This window comes from Dermacentor silvarum, chromosome 11 (genome assembly GCF_013339745.2).
Source record: "Dermacentor silvarum isolate Dsil-2018 chromosome 11, BIME_Dsil_1.4, whole genome shotgun sequence".
Lineage (NCBI taxonomy): Eukaryota > Metazoa > Arthropoda > Arachnida > Ixodida > Ixodidae > Dermacentor > Dermacentor silvarum.
In genome coordinates, this window is record NC_051164.1 from 99,609,349 (window position 1) to 99,629,414 (window position 20,066).

Here is a 20,066-nt window from a genome sequence, read left to right on the forward strand (position 1 = left end):
AACACCCCTTTCCAAGCGTTGAGGTCCCATAATGGCCAAGCACCAGGCCGGGAGCGCGCTTGAACTGACTGCACGCACCCACAACGAGGAATGATCCAGGAATCGCGTGGTTGTACGCCCATATAACGATCATAGGAACAAATGACACGGAAAAGGTGTTCAGAAAAAAGCTTTCTTTTTCGGTTTCTCATCTTTCCTCTCTCTCTCTCTCTCTCTCTCTATATATATATATATATATATATATATATATATATATATATATATATATAAAGGTGTCCCAGCTAAAGTTAGCCAAGCGGTTATAAGAAAAATAGGAAGAAAAATAAACACGGAGCGACATACGGTTATCAGACCTAGGGTGTTCGGTAGTTAAGCTTGTGACGAACGAACACCGTAGGTTTTATAATTGTATCTTGCACCTCGTATTTTTCTTTCCTTCATTTATTTCTTCTAATAGCTTGGCTAAAGTTAGCTGGGACACGCGGTACATACGACACCGAGAATTATGGAGTGACAATATGTAGAGGTGTAGTTTCGTTCAGGACTGTTTATTTTCCTGGTGGCGAGGGGCGTTACATGAAGGGGTGGTGTACAACATGAGACACGAATTTCCTACGTATACATGGTAGTCGTGCTCGGGCATCGTAGTCAGTGATGCTATGGAAAAAACAGTGATCGTCGGGAGACGTCATAAATGGTGGTTGGCAGGCCTTCTGGTGTGTAGAGGGCAGGGGAAAAAAAAATGCTCGCAAAAGGTAGGACTTGGGTGAAGCGGGTACGGGAGCTTGCTGTGGATGACCGGTACCTCGAGATACGAGCGTTTCGGTGCCAACGTAGTGCTCCTGGGGGGCGCTGCGAAGAGCTCCTGATAAATCGCGAGGCTATTGATCCGTCGAACTTGACTCTAAAAATCATGTACCCGTATTCTCTTATAAGAACAGATATTTTCATTCTATGTGAACATGAAGAATTATTCAACCTATGCGGCAATTTTTGAACAGTATCGAGTGCATTGATCAGGCACTCTTAGTACATGTTCTAGAAAGCGGATGCATATTCTTAGAAATGTAGAGTTGCATAGAAATGTAGTAGTACTGCTGAAGGGGCAGTGCTAAAAGGTGATAAAACGCCAGTTTATTAATACTTCGACTTCGATGGTCTATATGGTGACCTTGATTCTGTCACCAGTGCAAAAATTCTAATTTGACCTTAATGTGAAGAATGAATTAGATTAGTTACGGCAATCTTGGACAGATGCGAGTGCATTGATGGCGAATTCTTGGTACGGGCTCTAGATATTAGTTACGTATTCTTTGAACAAGTGTGGGTTTATTGACAATGTTTTGCGGGGCATAGCAGAAATTAAGTTCAATAAAATCTAGCTTCGTTAACCGACATTGATATGCATTCACGATGATTGTACTTTGAAATCGATCCCTGCTTAGGCATTTCCCGTACTCCTCCTATCCAAAGGAAATAAAAGTTGATTGATTGATTGATTGATTGATTGATTGATTGATTGATTGATTTGTGAACAATACAGTAACTCCCTATAGGTGTGTTATACAGTGTATGATGCAAGGCTGGGGAATCACAGCAGCTGAATTACTGTTAGTGTTCAAGTTCATTAGCCAATTTTTTGGCAATTCTAATATCTTCGCAATGTCAACCTGACGAGGCGTCTTACGTATGGCTGGAAACGCTAATATAATCGAAAGGATACGCAACAGATAGAATCAATGATAACATTCGAGTAAGTTCCAAATAATGCCGGCGCGTCATGCGCTGAGCGATAACGTTAGGTTGTTAGCAGGTGAAATGCGGCCCGCGGAAAAGGATAAGTAAGTACACGTGTCAATACGATCAGTTTACTCTACGATCCAATAAATGCCTGCAATTTGTCAGGTTGAGAATTTCATTCAACGTGGGACGTTAGATGCATATTCGTAATAGGCATACATTCTTGTTCCGCTCGAGAAGTGTTTATTATGAGGTAGATTAATTAAGGTAGATTATAAGTGTCAATGTTTAACTGATTGCATATGTGTTGACATAGACTTTTGAGGTGTTTATTTCGCAGGTTGAGTGAGTTCTGGCGACTGCTTGCGTGCCGCGGTAGCTTAATTATTATAGCGTTATGCTGTTTACCTCGAGGTCGCGGGTTCAAACCCGGAAGCGGTGGCCGCGTATCGACGGGCGCTAAATGCAAAAACGATTCGTGTACTCGAATATTCCTCGCCAATTTGTAACCGGTATATGAAATTAGCTTGATGCAATCTCTGGGAATGGCACAAGATAACTCGGTTAGTTCTATACAGTATTTAGCTACAGCCGAACCGGTAAGCATCACAATCATCAAATCGAACTTTCAACTACACCTTATCTTATCACTCTTACCTGCGTGATGTGCTGCTATAGTCCTTCCTCCACGTTACGTTTCACGCCGTTCAGACCATGTTCGTAAGGTTGGCATTCCGTTATTTAAAACCACTTGTTTAGACAGTCTTACATACCGCGAATGCCTAATGATTGGAAATGTTTTCCCGCACCATTAGTAACAATTCCAAATCGTGAAAAAAAAAAACGTGAACGCGTCAGCCAATATTGCATAACAATTTTTTCTCGCGCTATTATTCTTTATTTTAATATTGTATAATTATGAAAACTCTTATGATTTTTCTTTTCATTATTTTGTTCTGTATATTAACCCCTCCCGTCTGTAAGGTCTATTGACCATGAAGGTAAAATAAAATAAGATGTGTGTACTAAAAAAGAAAAGTAAATGCGTTAGTAATTAGTTCACCGTCTGTTGTACTTAGCAGACTATTCTAATTAGAACGGCCAGAAAATCTGTTCAATTTTTTTTTTGCGAATGTCCTTTTTTTATTGCGCAAATCATGTTTATGCCTACGTCATGAAGCACTTTACCGCAGTGCTTCTACTGAACATACGAAACATTAAATTGCCCTTAATAAAAATTTTAGTTTACTATTTTTCGTCTCATTTGCTGTCGCTGTCGTTCAATATAACCTACTCTAACGTATATCTCTTGATGGGTTTCCTTCTATAAAAAATTTTATTTATTTCATAATTGAAGAGCTTCAAAGCTAGAGAGCGGGTCTTTGCACAATAATAAGACTTAAGTACAACATGTACATTTTAGTCTAGTTTTCAATGGCGTTTTTTTCGAGGAGAATCACTTGCAGTGCTTATTAACACCGTGTTCATTTCCCACCCCTGTAATCATTCCACTGATTTATTGGCAATATGATCAAACAAACAAAATAATATTTCGAGCAAGCGGGTTCTACATTGGCGCGAACAGGTAATAAATAGCTCGCATAAAAGTCCACTGAACTCCGCGAATATTTCTCTGGCTCGGTGGCCACGTGGGAGCTCGCCGAACGACTACGAATCAATGGAAACCTTACCCATGGGCGGAACTGGCTGTCGACGTCGTATCCACGCCCCATGCTTCGACCGGAAGATGCGACCATGACGATTCGAGAGGACTGACGCTTCTTGTTTCGTTCGTTTCCTGACACTTGGAGGCACCAGAGGGAAATGTTCAGACTACGCACGGACAAGCCATCGACTGCCCATTAATCGCGGGGATACGCGATATACAGTATCAAGACGCAGACACTACAAGCCGGCTTTTTAGAGAATGCGTGGTTATCTTATCTCTAGAAGGTTGAAAGGAAAGTACAAACCTCACAGCCATTCTCTGAACGCGCTCAAGCTTGTCAATGAGATATTTCTGATTTGGATCCCAAATTATACTTGCGTATTCCAGAGTTGGCATTACTATTGATTTATATGCTTTTAGTTTGACATCCGGTTGTGCATCTTTTAGTTTTCGCCGTAGGAATTCAAGTTTTCGTTGGGCTGTTCCACATATGTCTTGTACACGATCACTTCAGTTCATGTCATGAGAAATCGTAATTCCTAAATATTTTAATTTACTGGAACATTTTATTTCTATGTTGTTAGTTATGTACGGGAACACAAATGTTCATCTTCACACAATCTTCTCTGAAACAATCACAAACACAATCTTCTTTGAAACAATCATAGAAGTGGACTTTTCATAATTGATTTTGCATGTTCCACTTTACACACCGGTAATATACAACTTTCAAAGAGTCATTCAATAGGACCTTGTCTTGCATGATTTTTACGCGACAAAATAACACAATATCATCCGCAAACAATCGCATTTCGACGAGAGGGTGTGTGTCCTTCGCGATATCATTGATATATAATAAAAACAATATAGGACCGAGAACGGACCCTTGCGGAACCCCGGATGATACTGATGAAGTCGAAGAGCATTCATCTATTACTACAAACTGTTCTCTGTTAGTTAAATAAGCCTCGATCCAATTGATAATGTGTCCGTCGACACCAAACTTTGTGTTTGTGTGAAAGTATCACATGGCACACTCTGTCGAAGGCCTTGGACAGTTCTATCGTAATAAAATCAATTTGTTCTCTCGAGTTCAAGGCTGTGGCAAAAGCATGAGTAATTTCGAAAAGTTGTGTTGTTGTCGAGAGACGGCTACGGAAGCCATGCTGCTTGCCGTAAAAAAGTTGATGACTTTCAATGTATTCTTCAACATATTTGGATATTATATGCTGTAATATTTTACATGGAGAACATGTGATAGATATAGGACGATAACTGGAATTGACCAATTTATCACCAGATTTAAAAACGGGCACAACTCTTGCTAACAGCCAGTCACTCGGTACAGTGATATCACGTAACAATGCTGTGAATATCTTCTCTAAAAAATAGGAAACCCATTCACAGTAACGCCTCAAAAACTCATTGCGTATCTTATCGGAACCAGGCGACTTCTTAGGATCCAGCTTTAAGAATAATGAAATTACACCTTCTCGCGATATGACAATGCGATCATATTGCTGCCTGTCTGACGCTTTCATTGAGGGTTCGCCTTGTTTTGAACTAAATACCGACACAAAGAAACTAGCAAACGCTTCAGCGATTGATTTCGGTTCACAGCATAAAGCACCGCTTATTAGTACTCCGTTTATTATTGAATTAGAGCCGGAGAGATACCTCCAAAACTTTGGGGGAGCGCTCTTCATATACCTGTGTCAGTGTTGTAGAAAGGAAATGCGTTTTGGCCTCCTTGAACTCTTTTCGCACTTGCGCACTGAGAGTAACAACTACGCTGTCAGGTTTGGGTTCTGTTTTTACGAGCACGTTGGAGACGTCGTTTTAAATGGATGATATTTCGAGTAATCCACGGAATTCTCTTTTCGGGACCGCTTTTTTTTCTTTTTTTAGTGGTACAAATTTCTTCAAACAATTCCTCACAGTTGAGACGACATATTGCCACAGATTCTCAGCGATATCATCTTGTGGCATTGTATCAAAGGCAGATTCTAAGTAGTCAATAACTGGGCCGGTATTTTGTAGCGATGCCTTTCCGGTGCTAATGCCTTTTCGCGCTTATCGCGCTTTGTCAGTGGTAGAGCGACGGTCCGCTCGCGTTATCAACGGGATCAGCCGGCCGTGAGCGGTGGATGATAAGACTAGTATAGAATAAGTCATAAGGCATCGCTACAAAATACCGGCCCTGAAGTGTCATGCAGCTGCGTTAAAATTATAAATGTCTACCGCCTTCTGTTTTGAGCCGCACTTCTTATTAACATTAATAGTAGCAAGTACACTCTTATGGTCCGAAATTTCCTCGTGAATATCTATTCTATAATCAAAATCTTCTCCAGACAAAAATATTAAATCCAACAGCGAATTACAGTTTCCTTGAGTTCGAGTGGGTTTCTTGACCGTCTGACTGAGACCATACTTCGTCATAATCTCTAACATCGAGTCAGCATGAGAACTTTCCATAGAGCCGGGAACTCGCGCGACCCATCTACACCGGGCAAATTAAAGTCACCTAAAAGTATAATTCTGCTTCTACTGTTCGTTAGAGAACTTAACTGTTCATCAATCTTTTGGAGGTAGTCGACAGGGCTTGCTGGAGGTCTATAAATGACCCCGATTACTAATGTCGTATCGGTCATAACTAGTTTACACCATACGCTTTCGTGATCACTAATAAACGGGAAGGGTTCATATTGCAATGTGTTCTTGATCAGTAATGTCACACCTCCTCCTCTGTTTCTTCTGTACCTGCGGAGCACACTAAATGAGCTAGGAAACATTTCTTCATTCTGAATATCTTGATGCAGCCACGTCTCTGTCACGGCAACAACATGAGGGTTGTGTAGTATCGTTAAGCATTCGAGGCGGTCAGCTTTATTTAACAACTTCGCGCATTCACGTTTAGTATTCTTAGTTCATGCTTTTTCTTCTGTCATTCATGAATACTGGATGTGTTCGCATGGGTAGCTGGCAACCTTACACGAGAGTTAGATAGCAGGTCCCAGATATAGGCAGTACTATTGATGATCAGTTTATCGTGCACGAGCTTAACTTTCGCTCCCTTATTCTTATCGGCCCGCGCTGATTTCCCAAAGAAGTTTTCTTTTGTGCAGAGTTGCCTGTGATTAATCGTCTAAAACACTTACGCCGCTACCTTTCAGTTTGCTGCAACTCTTTAAAATGGCTACTTTCTCATTGAAACCGTACAACCTGAACCGGCCTGTTCCGCCCAAACCTCATTTGCCCAAGTCTGTGTAATCTTTCCAGTGACGTCACAGAGACGCCCAGCTGTTTGAAAAAAAAAATGTTCTTTACCATTTTGGTTTCAATATCTGATCTCGTTTCTTTCGCATCCTCTGTGACACCAAATACAATATTATAATTGCGCCTGGCTCTTGCTTCCATATCACTTAATTTCTGTCGCCCGAGTTGTACAGGGCGCTCAAGATCGCAAACAGTACTTTCAAGTCTTAGTAATTTAATGCACTGATCGTTGAATGATTCTAGTTTGCTTTCAATATCTGTCAACCGTACTTCAATTTGAGTTTGTTTGTCTAAAATGAGTTGAAGTAGTTCCTCAATTGTTGGCCCCGGATTACTTTCAATATCGCCGCACAGTTTAAGCACAATGCGAAACCACACACACACACACACACACACACACACACACACACGCACACACACACGCACACGCACGCGCACGCGCACACGCACGCGCACACGCACGCACGCACACGCACGCGCACACACGCACGCACGCACACACACGCACGCACACGCACACACACGCACACGCGCACGCACACACACGCGCACACGCACACGCACACGCGCACACGCACACGCACACGCGCACGCGCACACGCACACGCGCACGCGCACACGCGCACACGCACACGCGCACGCGCACACGCGCACACGCACACGCGCACGCACACACGCGCACGCACACACGCACACACGCGCACGCACACACGCACACACGCGCACGCACACACGCACACACGCGCACGCACACACGCACACACGCGCACGCACACACGCACACACGCGCACGCACACACGCACACACGCACACACGCGCACGCACACACGCACACACGCGCACGCACACACGCACACACGCGCACGCACACGCACGCACGCACGCACACGCACACACATGCATATATATATATATATATATATATATATATATAACGAAAATTAAAGACACCAACAGAACATCGTGAATACAATGCTCGCCCATGTGCGGTGTTTGATACACCTTCGCTGGACATTCACGTTCGCAGGGCGTGATGGCGGCCAACTTTTCTAGTACGTATCGGCCGCCAATTTTGGCACGTAAAACCCCTTGAAGTTAGGTAACCTAATTTAGTAACGGGCGCACATGCAATGTTGGCCACAAACTTTAAACGCAGTAACATTTCTAAACGAGCGCAATTTGGAGTTGTAAAGGTAACCACGTGCTGTTTAGTTTAAATAATGGCAGCAGCCACGGAGTCTGGGATGTATTGGTTATTTTTTGTTAGGTCTCAAGGTAGCACTCCTTTAATTCAAATTTAAAGGTAAAATGTGCGCTTAACTTCTTCATCAAGCGATATTGGATACCAGCTGTTACGTTACATTTTGCGCCGCAGGTGATGTGGTTCAGATCGTGTAAGGAGTACTTCCAATTAACGTCCAAGCTTAGGGCTTTGAAAGAAGAAAAAGAAATAAACTTTATTTAAAGTGCCGGCACTTTGCTTTTAGTGGCCTCAGGTGTCGGCTCGAAGTCCTTGGACTCGGGCGGCATCTTCGGCTTGCCGCTTTGAAAGAAATATTTTAAGCATTGAAGATCGAGCGCACATTACCATTCATCGAGGTGGAAAGCTCCGCTCACTTTTAAAATGTGAAAATGTTTACTGTCGCTGTTTCATAAGACTAAACGTTGACTTCTATGTCGACGTGTTTATAATTCAGCTCCGGCGATCGTTTATGGTTATGCCGATCGCTACAACTGGAGGAGGTTGCCCCAAAACCAGCCACTGAGAAAGCATTTTTGCCTATAAGAGACGTTTTGCGAATAACCAATCTGATCGCTCAAATGTAGTTTTTTTTTTCGCAGTTTAAGAAACCGGCAGTTTACATATAAACTATCTGTGTTAGTTTCTCGCGATAGCCAGCTATCGACGCTGTTTATAGGAACAACTATAATATTTAACCTGATAGTTACCCGCTGCGGTGACTCGCCGGATATGGTTTCGTTCGTTCAAGCGCGAGGTCTTAGGTTTGATTCCCAACCGCGGGCCGGCCATGTAATATGAAAAGCATCTAGATAACCGATGGTCTGTCAGAAAAATATAATGGTTGGAGAGGCAGGCGGAAATGTTTGTTGCCAATGTTTTCGACGTCATCATATGAACAAGTAAAATGCCATTGCGGCTCTAGTTGTGATCTCCGTGTGCCAGTGTCCAGACCACGTGTGTAATGTCGGGACCATTTATTTTCATTGATTGATTGATTGATTGATTGATTGATTATCCCCGCAAGCAGCTTACCAAGTATTCGCCACTTTTGCTGTTAGCCTGTTACTCTCGGTCTACCCTCAATAGTCAAGCGCTCAAATTTTAGTGCTGCCTCGATTTTCTTCATTTTCGAGTTGTTAGACTCCATGTTTTCTATATCAGTGCGAACAATTAAAGCTGGTCGATTGATATGGGCGGCGTTTTATACAGCAATGCAACGCGTACCTAAGCAGCAGATCCTACTACGATCTCATTTAAAAATTACCGCCCCCTGGATGCTTGCAAAGTTCATTTATCGTGCCATTTGTAATGCCTCTATACAGTCATCTGCAACGACAAATCTTCGCAAGATAGATGACGTAACTGTCGTATATTTGAAAACGCGTGGCCGAGGCGCGAAAACTACTGACGCATCAAAATGGAACTGCTCAGTAGTTAATCTTGGTGAAAAAACAAGTCACCACCTTCTCAGCGGCTACATGTAATCGCTTATCAAATGTACACAGGAAAGTGAGAAAGAGAGATACTGTGAACCGGGGCGATGACACACAAGCTTATCCGTCTTCGTCGGCCAGTCCGAGTCAGCCTTTCAGGCGGGACCCACAAAAGGCGCTCCCCGGGATCCTCACTACGCCAGAAGACTTCGAGCTGGCCGGACGTTCGCCTGGATGGTAAGGTGTTTGTTCTCGCGGACGTCTCTGCTTTGGTCGCCATCGATCAGGTTGCAAATGCATGCGTTGCGCCTGAATTTGCGGAGTACAGGCGAGTCCAGTTATCTTTACCGGCAGCGTGTACCGCTCACGAGCTCGCGGCATCTCTACCCGAGTGTGGGCCTTCCCTTCGTGAAGAACCTAGTCGCCGGGGCTGACATCTTGTGTGACTCGGATGCTTCCCTGGTGAGTGTCCAATAATTCCACCTTCAGAACGTATTCATGCCCGTCCATCCAGTGCTTCATGTACGCACTCCGCCAATATGAAAGGGGACGCTTCATCTGTCTTGAAAAAGTGATTCCTGTCACTATGATTATTGGAAATCACTGCTATTTGTGATGTTGTTCACCTGTTGAAGAATTCCGCTCACGTAACTTTTTTTTTCTCGTCACGAGCATACATAAAAAAAAAAAAAGATACCGGCTTTAAACGCAAATTCAGTGGTACATTTCACATTGGCGCACCGTGCGCCCTGGCCCAGAGGTGCTGTGAAGTGGTGCCCCCGGTCCATGAGTACGCGCACAAATTGGAGTTATCGGCAGAAGAGGCTACTGACAAACTGGCGCACACCACAGTGCGGTAACTTCTGAAACGTCCCCATTGGCCAAGGTTCGACTCGTCGTCTGCTAGGTTCACTGCATCCCACACCGTTCGGACCCCCGGACTGCCAGCAGTATTTCCCAGCAACCAGAACCGGACAGAGCCTTCTGTTGAAAAGACCCTTCGCTCCTACCCATGGTGAGCACCTGACGCATGCATGCCTGCCGATAGGCACTCTTCCGGTAATGCAGGAGAAAGTCCCCAAGTGCCACCACAGCCCGGTGGACGAGATCCTGGCCCACACTCTTCTGCAATACACACGTCAGAGTATTGAAAGGAGCCGAGTGGCAGCAGGTATAGGGCGCTTGCAAAGCCGGGTACGATGAAGGAGGACATAGCACGAAGCGCGCGTATTGTGTCCTTCATCGTCCTCGTCTTTTCAAGCACATTACACCTGTTACTATGCCACACAAACGAGGCCGAACGTCAACATTGATCAAGCCGAATTGTGTCCTGCCTTCCGTGGCCTCAAGCTTCCGGACAACGAACCTCCCGGATCTGTTCTTCGCTTCCGGTCCTTGGACGCTGCCCAGCAGAGTATATTACAGGTGCTCTTTGACTTCGCGGTGGGACTCCGATCTTTCCGTCTGTGTTTAGATGTTTCTCGAAACGAACGTTTCGACATGGCGACCTGCCTTCGTCCTGACAAAGGCTAGTGCCCTTGTCGAAACATTGGCTACAGACATCCTTTGTTCTACTACTGTTGATCATTTCAAATGTCAATGTTCCTGTGAACCTCTGCCTTGTCTAGATCCATGCAGAAATGTGGTACTAGCCGAACATTCACGCTTCCCATCCAGTACTTTCACACTTCCTTCGAGCAGCACTCTACTCTTCTCCTCTCTCTCTCTCGCTCTTGTTTTTTTTCCCCTCTTGCAGAGGTGGCCGGCCTGTATCGGGCTGCGGACCTGCTGGCGAAGAACCTCCAGGGTTTCCTGGTCGTGATCCTTTGTTTGCGACTCGTGGCTCGCGCTCCTGGCTCTTCAATGACCGGAGATACTTTCCGCTTTCTGCATATCCCGGCTCCACAGCTCAGGTGTCCACCATTGAGTGAAACAGTTACCGTGATTTCTTTTTTCTCGGCCGATAACCGATTTATCCTTCCCACCAGCCTGTTCGATCGCTTCACACAACGCCTCCAAATCATCAAGACAAACGGTTATGACATCGGATACCTTCTGATAGTCGCAATCTGTACGCTTCGAAGGCTGCAATCAACGCGTGCGTTGTACAGTCAACTTTCCTCGCGGCATTCCAAGTCAAAATAATCATTCTTATTGAGACCACAGACGATATGTCAGGATCGGCAAATTAATACGCAGAGGCAACAGACGAGGATTGCGAACACCTGTATTCAGCGCTGTCACGCACTATGTACAGCCTCCCACATTTTTAGCTATATCGCGCGAGCGTCCATCACGCGTCATTTTCGCGCCCTTAAGCGACGATAATCAGCGAGACCGGCAGAAGTACTCTCAAGTGCACCAGGCACTCTCCTGTGCAAGAGTTTTCTAATGCGATGTACCCTTCAGGACGACGTACGACCATATTATAGTGTTCTCGCGCAATATAGCTAAAAAATCGCGCGTCCCTCGCGTGCTTTCACGCGCACATACAGTATACAGCGCGCGGCGATGATTTTATCGCCCTTGGTCTTTACACGTAACCTCACGGCGACGCCGACGGCAGGAATCCGCTTGGAGCCTCCATATAATTGCTATCGCAATATATGGCTGTACATCGATAGCGCACAGCCAAAGTGTGGTGGCCAGGGTCTGGCAAAAAAGCTCCATTAATAAGGAAAACCCGCCACGGGCAGCCATGGCTCGTCTCTACGTATTTCTCTGCAAACAATGATATAGCGATTCTCGTTATTGCTTAATTAAGCTTTAGTTCGCTATCACGGCTGTACGATATCTCTACAGTTGTTTCTTAGCGCTGTAATCATGTTTCATAACGCAAAAAAAAGCAGTATAAGAGCACTAGCTGCAGGGACAAGTGAGGGAGCGCACCGAGTGTACAAATGATCGCAGAGACCTTTCGACTTGAAGTGAAGCTACGCTCTCAGTGGTTCCTGCGCAAGCGACACATACGATGATAGTAAAATGATCCCTGCCTCAGAAAGCGATCTTAAGCCTAATCGGTTTGATGTCATCCAAAGAGGGCGGGGCGCTGGATGTCGTAACGGAAACAAAAACACGATAGATGTTCAATAATCAATTTGCTCCCACTAGATTCGCACTTAGGTATAGCCAAACTTTTCGCCTTTGGTCACCCCTCTATATATTGGAATGTATGGCAAGCGCACACAGAAGTGTTGGTCAAAAAAGTGACTTCATTTACACCTATTTGCGCGTGGATTTGCGATTGCATTTTAAAGAATTATGTATATTGCTAAATCTACCCAACTACCGTATAATCTTGTCGTTGAAGCATCATATCCTATGTTGCTTTCTGGCCATAGAACCCTACAAAACTGTAATCTGTACTTGGCCATGTCTGCCTGCCTAACTTACCATGTCATGTACGTCTGTCTCTCTCACTTAATCTATTATATAATCTTTGCATCCTTTTTTTATCCAGTGTGCGTATCAAGGGAGAGGGCTGCCACTCACATGGAAGGAAGTTCTCGTCTTCACCACTTGCGTCTGCTCCAGTGGACAGGTGAGACAGGTCTGGCAGAGTAGCCGGCCTTGGCAGTGCTGCTGGCGCATCGCGCAGTGGAATGACGGGAGGTACTCGGTAGTCTAACGATGAAGCCAGGCCGTGCGGTATCCTGGACACGGCCTGGTACCGGAGGAATAAGTCTTGAGGCTGTCGCTGCTGTTGTCCGTATCCAGAGACCAGCGGACCTTCAGCGACGGTCCCTACTGGTGTCGGAGGAGGCGGGCCTGCGACAGCCACGTGACGGGCCTCCCTAGCGCTGGCCCCACCTGGAAGTCCACCGCTGCAGCCGTCCATACTTGAGGCCGGGCAGGAGGACATCCTGGACAATCGAGAGGTACGGTCGCGTTAGATTTAAAGGATATTTCCCGCGGACAGTGTCTCACTTTAGAGATGACTATCATACCGGTGTTCGTCTGTGGGACAAAAAAGTTGAATGCTAAGGAAAAAGTTTACGGATTTTGTTCTAAACTACTTTGCTGCGGAATTGAAGTGTGATAACCAACAACTTATGAAAATATTCCGTGCTGTGCCGTGTCGCCTCCTTCTGGTGACATTGATTGATTGATTGATTGATTGATTGATTGATTGATTGATTGATTGATTGATTGATTGATTGATTGATTGATTGATTGTCTAGTGGTCTAGATAGATCATACATAACCGGTGAAACCAGTTTTTAGATATTTCCCAAAGTGTGTGTCGAAGGAAATAAGCATTCCAGTCACTTTCGTGCTTCAATGCATAAACGAACGTTTTGATAAAAACGTAAGTGGAACAGCAGTGCATTTTGGCGGCGAGTTTGATGGCGCATCTGTCCAAACTCGTGTAATTATGGAAATTCATTCCAAGTGGATACGCCTTGCAAACTGTCGGCTACAATTCGTAAATTGCAATGTGCCGTAAGGTTATTAAGAAGTTAATTAGTGACTTCTTTAGTTTGTTAAATATGTGCTCCGATTCCTTGTGCAAGTAATGTCCGCCTCAGTGAATAATTAAGCTCAAGGACTAGAATTATGTTATCTACAGCAGGCGATTTTTAAAGATTCCGTAAAACTTCAAAATGATCATCCCGTATAGCTTCCTGGACTTTTGTACACAGCTTTGTAGGAAAAAGAACTGAAGAACAGGTAATACGCGTACAATGACGTTATCACATAGCATTAAGAACAATGCCGCAATGTTACAAAGAAACTCTCAAAGCGACAACGCGAACAACAACAACGCTATCACATAACACAGAAACATTAAAAGAAACTCTCAAAGAAATATTGCGAACGACAATAACTGCAATCGCACACAAACTCGCAGTACAAATAAAGAGCACTCTCATAAACAAGAGTTTTTTTTTTTCTACATACGTCAACAACACCCAGCGATGTTGCTGTCTTGAAAATGTTACTGCTATCCGATTTGATTGGACAAATCTGTCTCACAAACGAATTGGCGACAACCTAACCTGACAACAGCAACCAAATAGTAAAAACAATGTGCAAGGAGGAATAGGAATAATTTAGAATTTCTTTCAAAATCTTCCGGAGACAGCGCAGGTGCACCCGCGGAACGCGATCGCCTCGCCAGCTACAACGACCTTACGAAATCAGTCTATCTCAACAGAACCTTCCCCATCCCTCATCACAAGCTAAACAGAGCACAGGCAACCACCCTTCGCCTGTTACAGACAAACACGTACCCCTCACCAACACGTTACCACAGGATCTACCCGGACACCTACCCTAGTAACATTTGCAAGATCTGTAAGACTCAGGCAGCATCGTTTCCCCACATGCTATGGGAATGTAAAGACCAATATCCGACAAATAATACCGTGACCCTCTCGTCGAGATGGCAGCTCGTCGCAGCTCCCACCTCGACGACCAACTCTGGGCTAACCAGCAAGCCTGCGAGGCGGCGAAGAGGCAAGACCTCGATGTCCCCACGTGGGAGGACTAGGCCCAGCCAAATAAACTGCTGGTTTCAATAAAAGTTTGTCCCTCCTTCAAAATCTTCGCGTTCGCCTTCATTCTTCGGGCAGTATTCGTACTCGTCCACAGAGCTACGCAGTGCAAATTCGCTCCACTTGCAGTTATTCGAATGCCCACTGTTTCTGCTTTATCACAGCACTGCCCCTACACTCTTCATGCGTACTCGTCACAGCTTTCAGCATACGGCGAGCCATATAGAGTTTCATACGCAACGCATTTTTCATGTTCATAGTACACCTCCTTAGTCACTGCCATAATCTTATTACATGTAAAATATCACTGCGAACTCACTAACACTGGCATGGCGCTCTTTGGCCATACCTGGCCCTTGCGCCACTAAGCAACATTCATTCCTTCATAGAGTTTCATAGAATAATTACTCGAGGAAACTGCAGAGTATGCGGAGTTATTATATGCTGCTGGAGCCAGCATATGATAACGACGGTCAGAACGTGGATTTGCCTAAACGGCGTCCTTTCGGCTTCAGACGGCTTCGCGGCTTTGAAAATCATGTTCAACAGTACACTGCGTTAAATATGCAACAATTTGCAATGAATATTAATGTGAGCAGACACTTTCCTCCTTACAAAAGTGTGATTTGTTGGAAATGTATAAAGATAAAGCGCAGTAAACAAATCCACAAGAACGTCTGAGGCTACAAGAACGTCTGAGGTCACAAGCGCGAAGATTATACAAATCCATTGACTACCCATCATTCCCATGGGAACTGAACGATAATGATGATTTACTGGTATCCCCTTCTGACCCGGGCGGTGACAGATAGTCACCTAGCCTGCTCGAGCTAATCAGGACATGCTTGTCAGCTTAGCATTTTGCCCGATAGTCACCTAGCCTGCTCGAGCTAATCAGGACATGCTTGTCAGCTTAGCATTTTGCCCGATAGTCACCTAGCCTGCTCGAGCTAATCAGTACATGCTTGTCAGCTTAGCATTTTGCCCATATCTCCTTAATCTTTTCTTTATTCTTACGACTTCTATATCTATCTGCCTTGTACAGTTACCTATGCCTGTAACGGATCCGACCTTATCAATCTCTTTCCTCCTCTGTTTCCACCAATACTCTAAACGTCTCTTGCTTGGCGCGACTGCTGATCGGTCTCTGACAGCAAGGGCACTGAGTCGCGAAGCATGACGTTCTCTTAACGCAGGCAGCTTCCGAATGCTTTGCAATCGCCTGAAAACTACAAGGTGTTAGAAAAAAGACATCTTCTAGGGGCATCAATTATGGGAATCTAAACAAAAAATTAGAGGTGTTCGCATATCACGTCATACACCTGTTTGCTTTAGGGCCCATTCACACTTGCGACTAGGCGAGGTCGCGCGACCAAGTTGGTCGCAAAGCGACCAGTCGCAAGTAGTCGCAAATGGTCGCTTTTCTCGAAATGCGAGCAGTGAGCGACTGGACCGAAACGGTCGCATTTCGAGAAAAGCGACCATTTGAGACTACTTGCGACTGGTCGCTTTGCGACCAACTTGGTCGCGCGACCTCGCCTAGTCGCAAGTGTGAATGGGCCCTTATGCTTCAATCACAAGGGAGGGGGGGGGGGGGGGGGGGGGGATTATGCAGATAAATGGTCGTAAAAAGAACAGCTGATTTGCATCAATACGGGCAATCCTATTCGGAAGTCAGTCAAACTGGAAACACCTTGTTGTAGAATTAATGAAGTCAGCGCAGTTTGTTTGTTTGTTTGTTTGTTTGTTTGTTTGTTTGTTTGTTTGTTTGTTTGTTTGTTTGTTTTGTTTCTTTCTTTCTTTCTTTCTTTCTTTCTTTCTTTCTTTGCTTGTTTGTGTGTGTGCGTTTGAGAGGGAGAGAGAGAAAGAGAAAGGAGAGGTTGTCTGTTTGCTTGATTGCTTGTCTGTTTGTTTGTGTGTCTATTTGGTTGATTGTTTTTTTTTTTGTCCTTATTTTTGTTCGTTGAACCGAATTTTTGTTCGCACTTGGAGCCTCCGGTGGGCTATAAAGTTTGAAATAATTGAATCGAATATTTTCATTCAAAGCACTTCTGTTGCACTGGCTGCATAGGCCTCTATTTCGATATATTCAGTGCGCGGTTTGTTATGAGCGAATTATTTTACTTGAGTATAGATCCGTAAATGTCGTGCGTTCGATATAGAGGGTTATTGATTTTATCCGTGTTCGTTATATCCGGGTTCGATTATGCTGGGCCGCCAAATCGGCCCTTCCCTTTTTCGTCTCTCGACAATTATTCTCTAAGCGTACTGCCATACACGTCATACGACCGCCGAAAGGCAGATCATTTTACCATGCCCGAACAAACAAAGAATCACGCTATACGATGTAAGCGTGAACGCCCTCACTACATATTACGTGCTTGTTGGTTTGAGAGGTTCTAGCAGAACCATGGCGAGGTTTCATCAACGGTCAGAGTAACGTACCACGCTGAACTCGCAGCTTTGAGGTGGCGTGTTTGAATTTCATGACGTCACTGCTCAGGGCCACGTGATGCTTGTTCGTAGTGGCCTCCGTGACGCCGTCTCGCAAGGCAAAAGGTTGCCGTTGCAAGCGTTGCAACTTTCGAACGGAAGAGCGAGTTGCCGGTCGTTAACGAGCTAGAAGTATACCGGAAAGAGAAAAAGTTAAATGTATCCTAGAGAAAACGATGTGAGCGACCTCTGGGTGATATTAATGCGTTTACGCGCATGGGGAGTGTAGCGAGAAGAGGAGCGAGACTTTGCGCGAGCAGACGAAGCCATCACGTGAGAAGTTGCGGATGCTAATTTTGAAACGGCATTGGTTTTTCTCGTGGTTGCTTGCAACCCCTTTTCAACTCGGCGTTAAATAAACGGCATTCGTTTTACGACGGACGGGCCGGGACGAACCCGAGTGCTTAGCACGAGTGCGCGGCGACCGAAAAACAACAAAGAATTGAAGAAACGACCGAGCGCTCGAGGAAACCATCTCGAGTCACGAGTTTACACGGGGCCGTGGGTAAACAGAAAATTGACGTTCGTACAAATCTTCGTAGGATACAGAGACAGAGACGGTGAGAGATTCGGTTCCTTTACAGTCTCACTTTTTTTTTCTTTCAGCAAAGAAAGGCATAATCGCGAGTGCGCGGTGTGTAGGCTGGTGCGTTTCAGAATTTCATTTATTTCCTTCTTTATTTTCGTTGCAAGAGGGCGCCAAGAGAGTCTCAGAGGAAGTCGCCCAAAAGGCAACTCGGCGAGCGCTCCCGAGAGTCTGGCACGGCAGCGTTTGGAGACGCCAGCTTTTCAGGTCGGAGCCTAGAAAAAAAAAATTTTGGCTTCTCACCAAGTTCGTCGCTTCATGTATAAAGTCTGTCCGTCATGGAGAAAAGTTTTGATAATGGTGAGTTTGCGTAGCTTCGAGTTCCGCTTGAAAATTTCGGTAATATCTTCAGACAGCGATTACTCTCTCCCAAGAGTTTCACCCCTAGCCGACACATTCGAGGAGCGAAAGGTGAGACGTGTCACCCGGTGTCTGACAGCTCGAGTCCCTCTGCAAGCATGGTGCCTGCTGCCAGTGCTTTTTAGTTTCGATAGAAGAGAACTGACTTGGACTGGCCGGTACATTTTAGTAATGTGGAAAGTTGGGCGATTTGGTGATTAATCATCATACCTTATTGGTGAAGCAGTGAGTGTCGTGTATTCTTGTGTCTTTCCACTTTGTCCTTGTCAGTGCGCTGCTTCACCAATACGGTATGATGGTACATTTTGCGTTGCTAAAGAAACATCACAAGGACGGTACAAAGGGTATAGGCAGAGACTCGGGGCTGACACAAACTAGAGAAAAAAATCGGCCCTCTTTTAATCACTCGCTCTCTTTTTTTACAGCAGAGATGTCTATGACTAGGCCGTGGCGTCCGCGCGGAGAAACTATCATCATCATCAGCAATGGCTCGTGCGTACGCGCTCGTGCCACTGCTCCCGCGTTCGTCTTCGTCATCTTCTTCCACAGCCGGCTTCGTTGCCGCTCATCATTCCAGCGTATAATTTCACTTTTTAGTCGTCGTAATGGGGAGGCCGCGTTTACGGGGTATGAGCCATTCTCTGTCTTACGTGACGGAAAGATTTAAATAACAGATGTGATACGCGAATGTGTGTGCGTACCTATCGTCACGATGAACCACAATAAGGACAATAAGTATGCTCGTACATTTGTTAAAAATTCTGTGTCACCTCTGTGTCGTGCGCTAAGCCGCTTCGCTGGTCATCCACCTTCATAGAGTGGAATGGCTCAAATTTTTTTCCGGTTCGAGTCAGTGCTTCGTCTGCACCTTCCGTTGGACGCGTCCGGGCGGTCGTTTCTTGGCTACAATATTCTGCGTCAATGCTGCTGTTCCGTGCCCCTCCGCCGTCATTGAAGCGGCATGTTTCGGAGCGGGAATCCATCTGCATCTTCACCCACTGCGCGCTAACGAACTGGAGATTGGTATCCTGCTGCGATCCGCGTTCGCTTTCATCTATCGCTGTGCTCGCTCGCTCGGTTAAGCCGCCAGGCTGACGCACGCTGCGCGACAAACCCTATCACTCAGGTGAAGCCCACATTGCGTCGCGCGCAAGCATATCGCGCTTCAAAAGAAACCGCCCAAAAATGACGACCACGGCAACAGGAATTCTCTGGTATTCGCGCTGCTGCGTGAAAGATTCAAGGCAGCTGCCCTGAGGCTATGCCGGCCTTTCTTTTCCTCTATTTTTTTTTTTCTTTTTTTTTCGTTCTCCCATACGAGTGAGTCACTTCTTGCGCAGAACACTCGCTAGACTAAACTTCGCCAAGTTCGCTGATTTTCTGGCACAGATCCCGCAGGGCATATGAGCGCCCGACTCTCGGAACAGATCGTCTATAAAGCCCCATCGGAAGAGAGAACAGTCTGGCGTTCCAGCGCGCTAGCTCACGGGAAGCACGCAGCACGGTCGTGCTTAAAGAGGCCGGACGCTCCCAAGGCCGGCTGGTGCGAAAGGCATCCAGCTTTAACAGGGCCGTCGGAAATGCGGAAACTTGGCACGGTGCGGCCTTTGCGCAAATTGCTGAAACATCTCGGGCAAAGAGCTGCCTGTCCGCAGCGCTCTTAATTCTGAATATCTATCCTGGTCTCTCTAAACGCGTCTCTTTTGGCTAGTTGGTAGCGACATGCAGAGCGCGAGTAGAGGAAGGCAGAGCAAGGAACGCTCTGTA

General features: G+C 45.5%; 2 protein-coding genes across 3 annotated transcripts in view; one reads left to right on the forward strand and one right to left on the reverse strand.

The window, feature by feature from the left end:
* LOC119433439 (uncharacterized) overlaps positions 1–20,066 on the reverse strand; it is a 102,700-nt gene that overhangs the window by 53,299 nt on the left and 29,335 nt on the right. For both annotated transcript variants that reach the window (XM_049659212.1, XM_037700645.2), the window contains exon 2: positions 12,855–13,225. In XM_049659212.1, the coding sequence (XP_049515169.1) occupies positions 12,855–13,224 (370 nt within the window). In that variant the 5' untranslated portion in view covers position 13,225. The remainder of the gene's footprint in view (positions 1–12,854; positions 13,226–20,066) is intronic.
* LOC119433440 (U11/U12 small nuclear ribonucleoprotein 35 kDa protein-like) overlaps positions 13,102–20,066 on the forward strand; it is a 52,073-nt gene continuing 45,108 nt past the window's right edge. The window contains exon 1 of the mRNA XM_049659219.1: positions 13,102–13,240. The gene's annotated coding sequence lies outside the window, so the exon portion shown is untranslated. The remainder of the gene's footprint in view (positions 13,241–20,066) is intronic.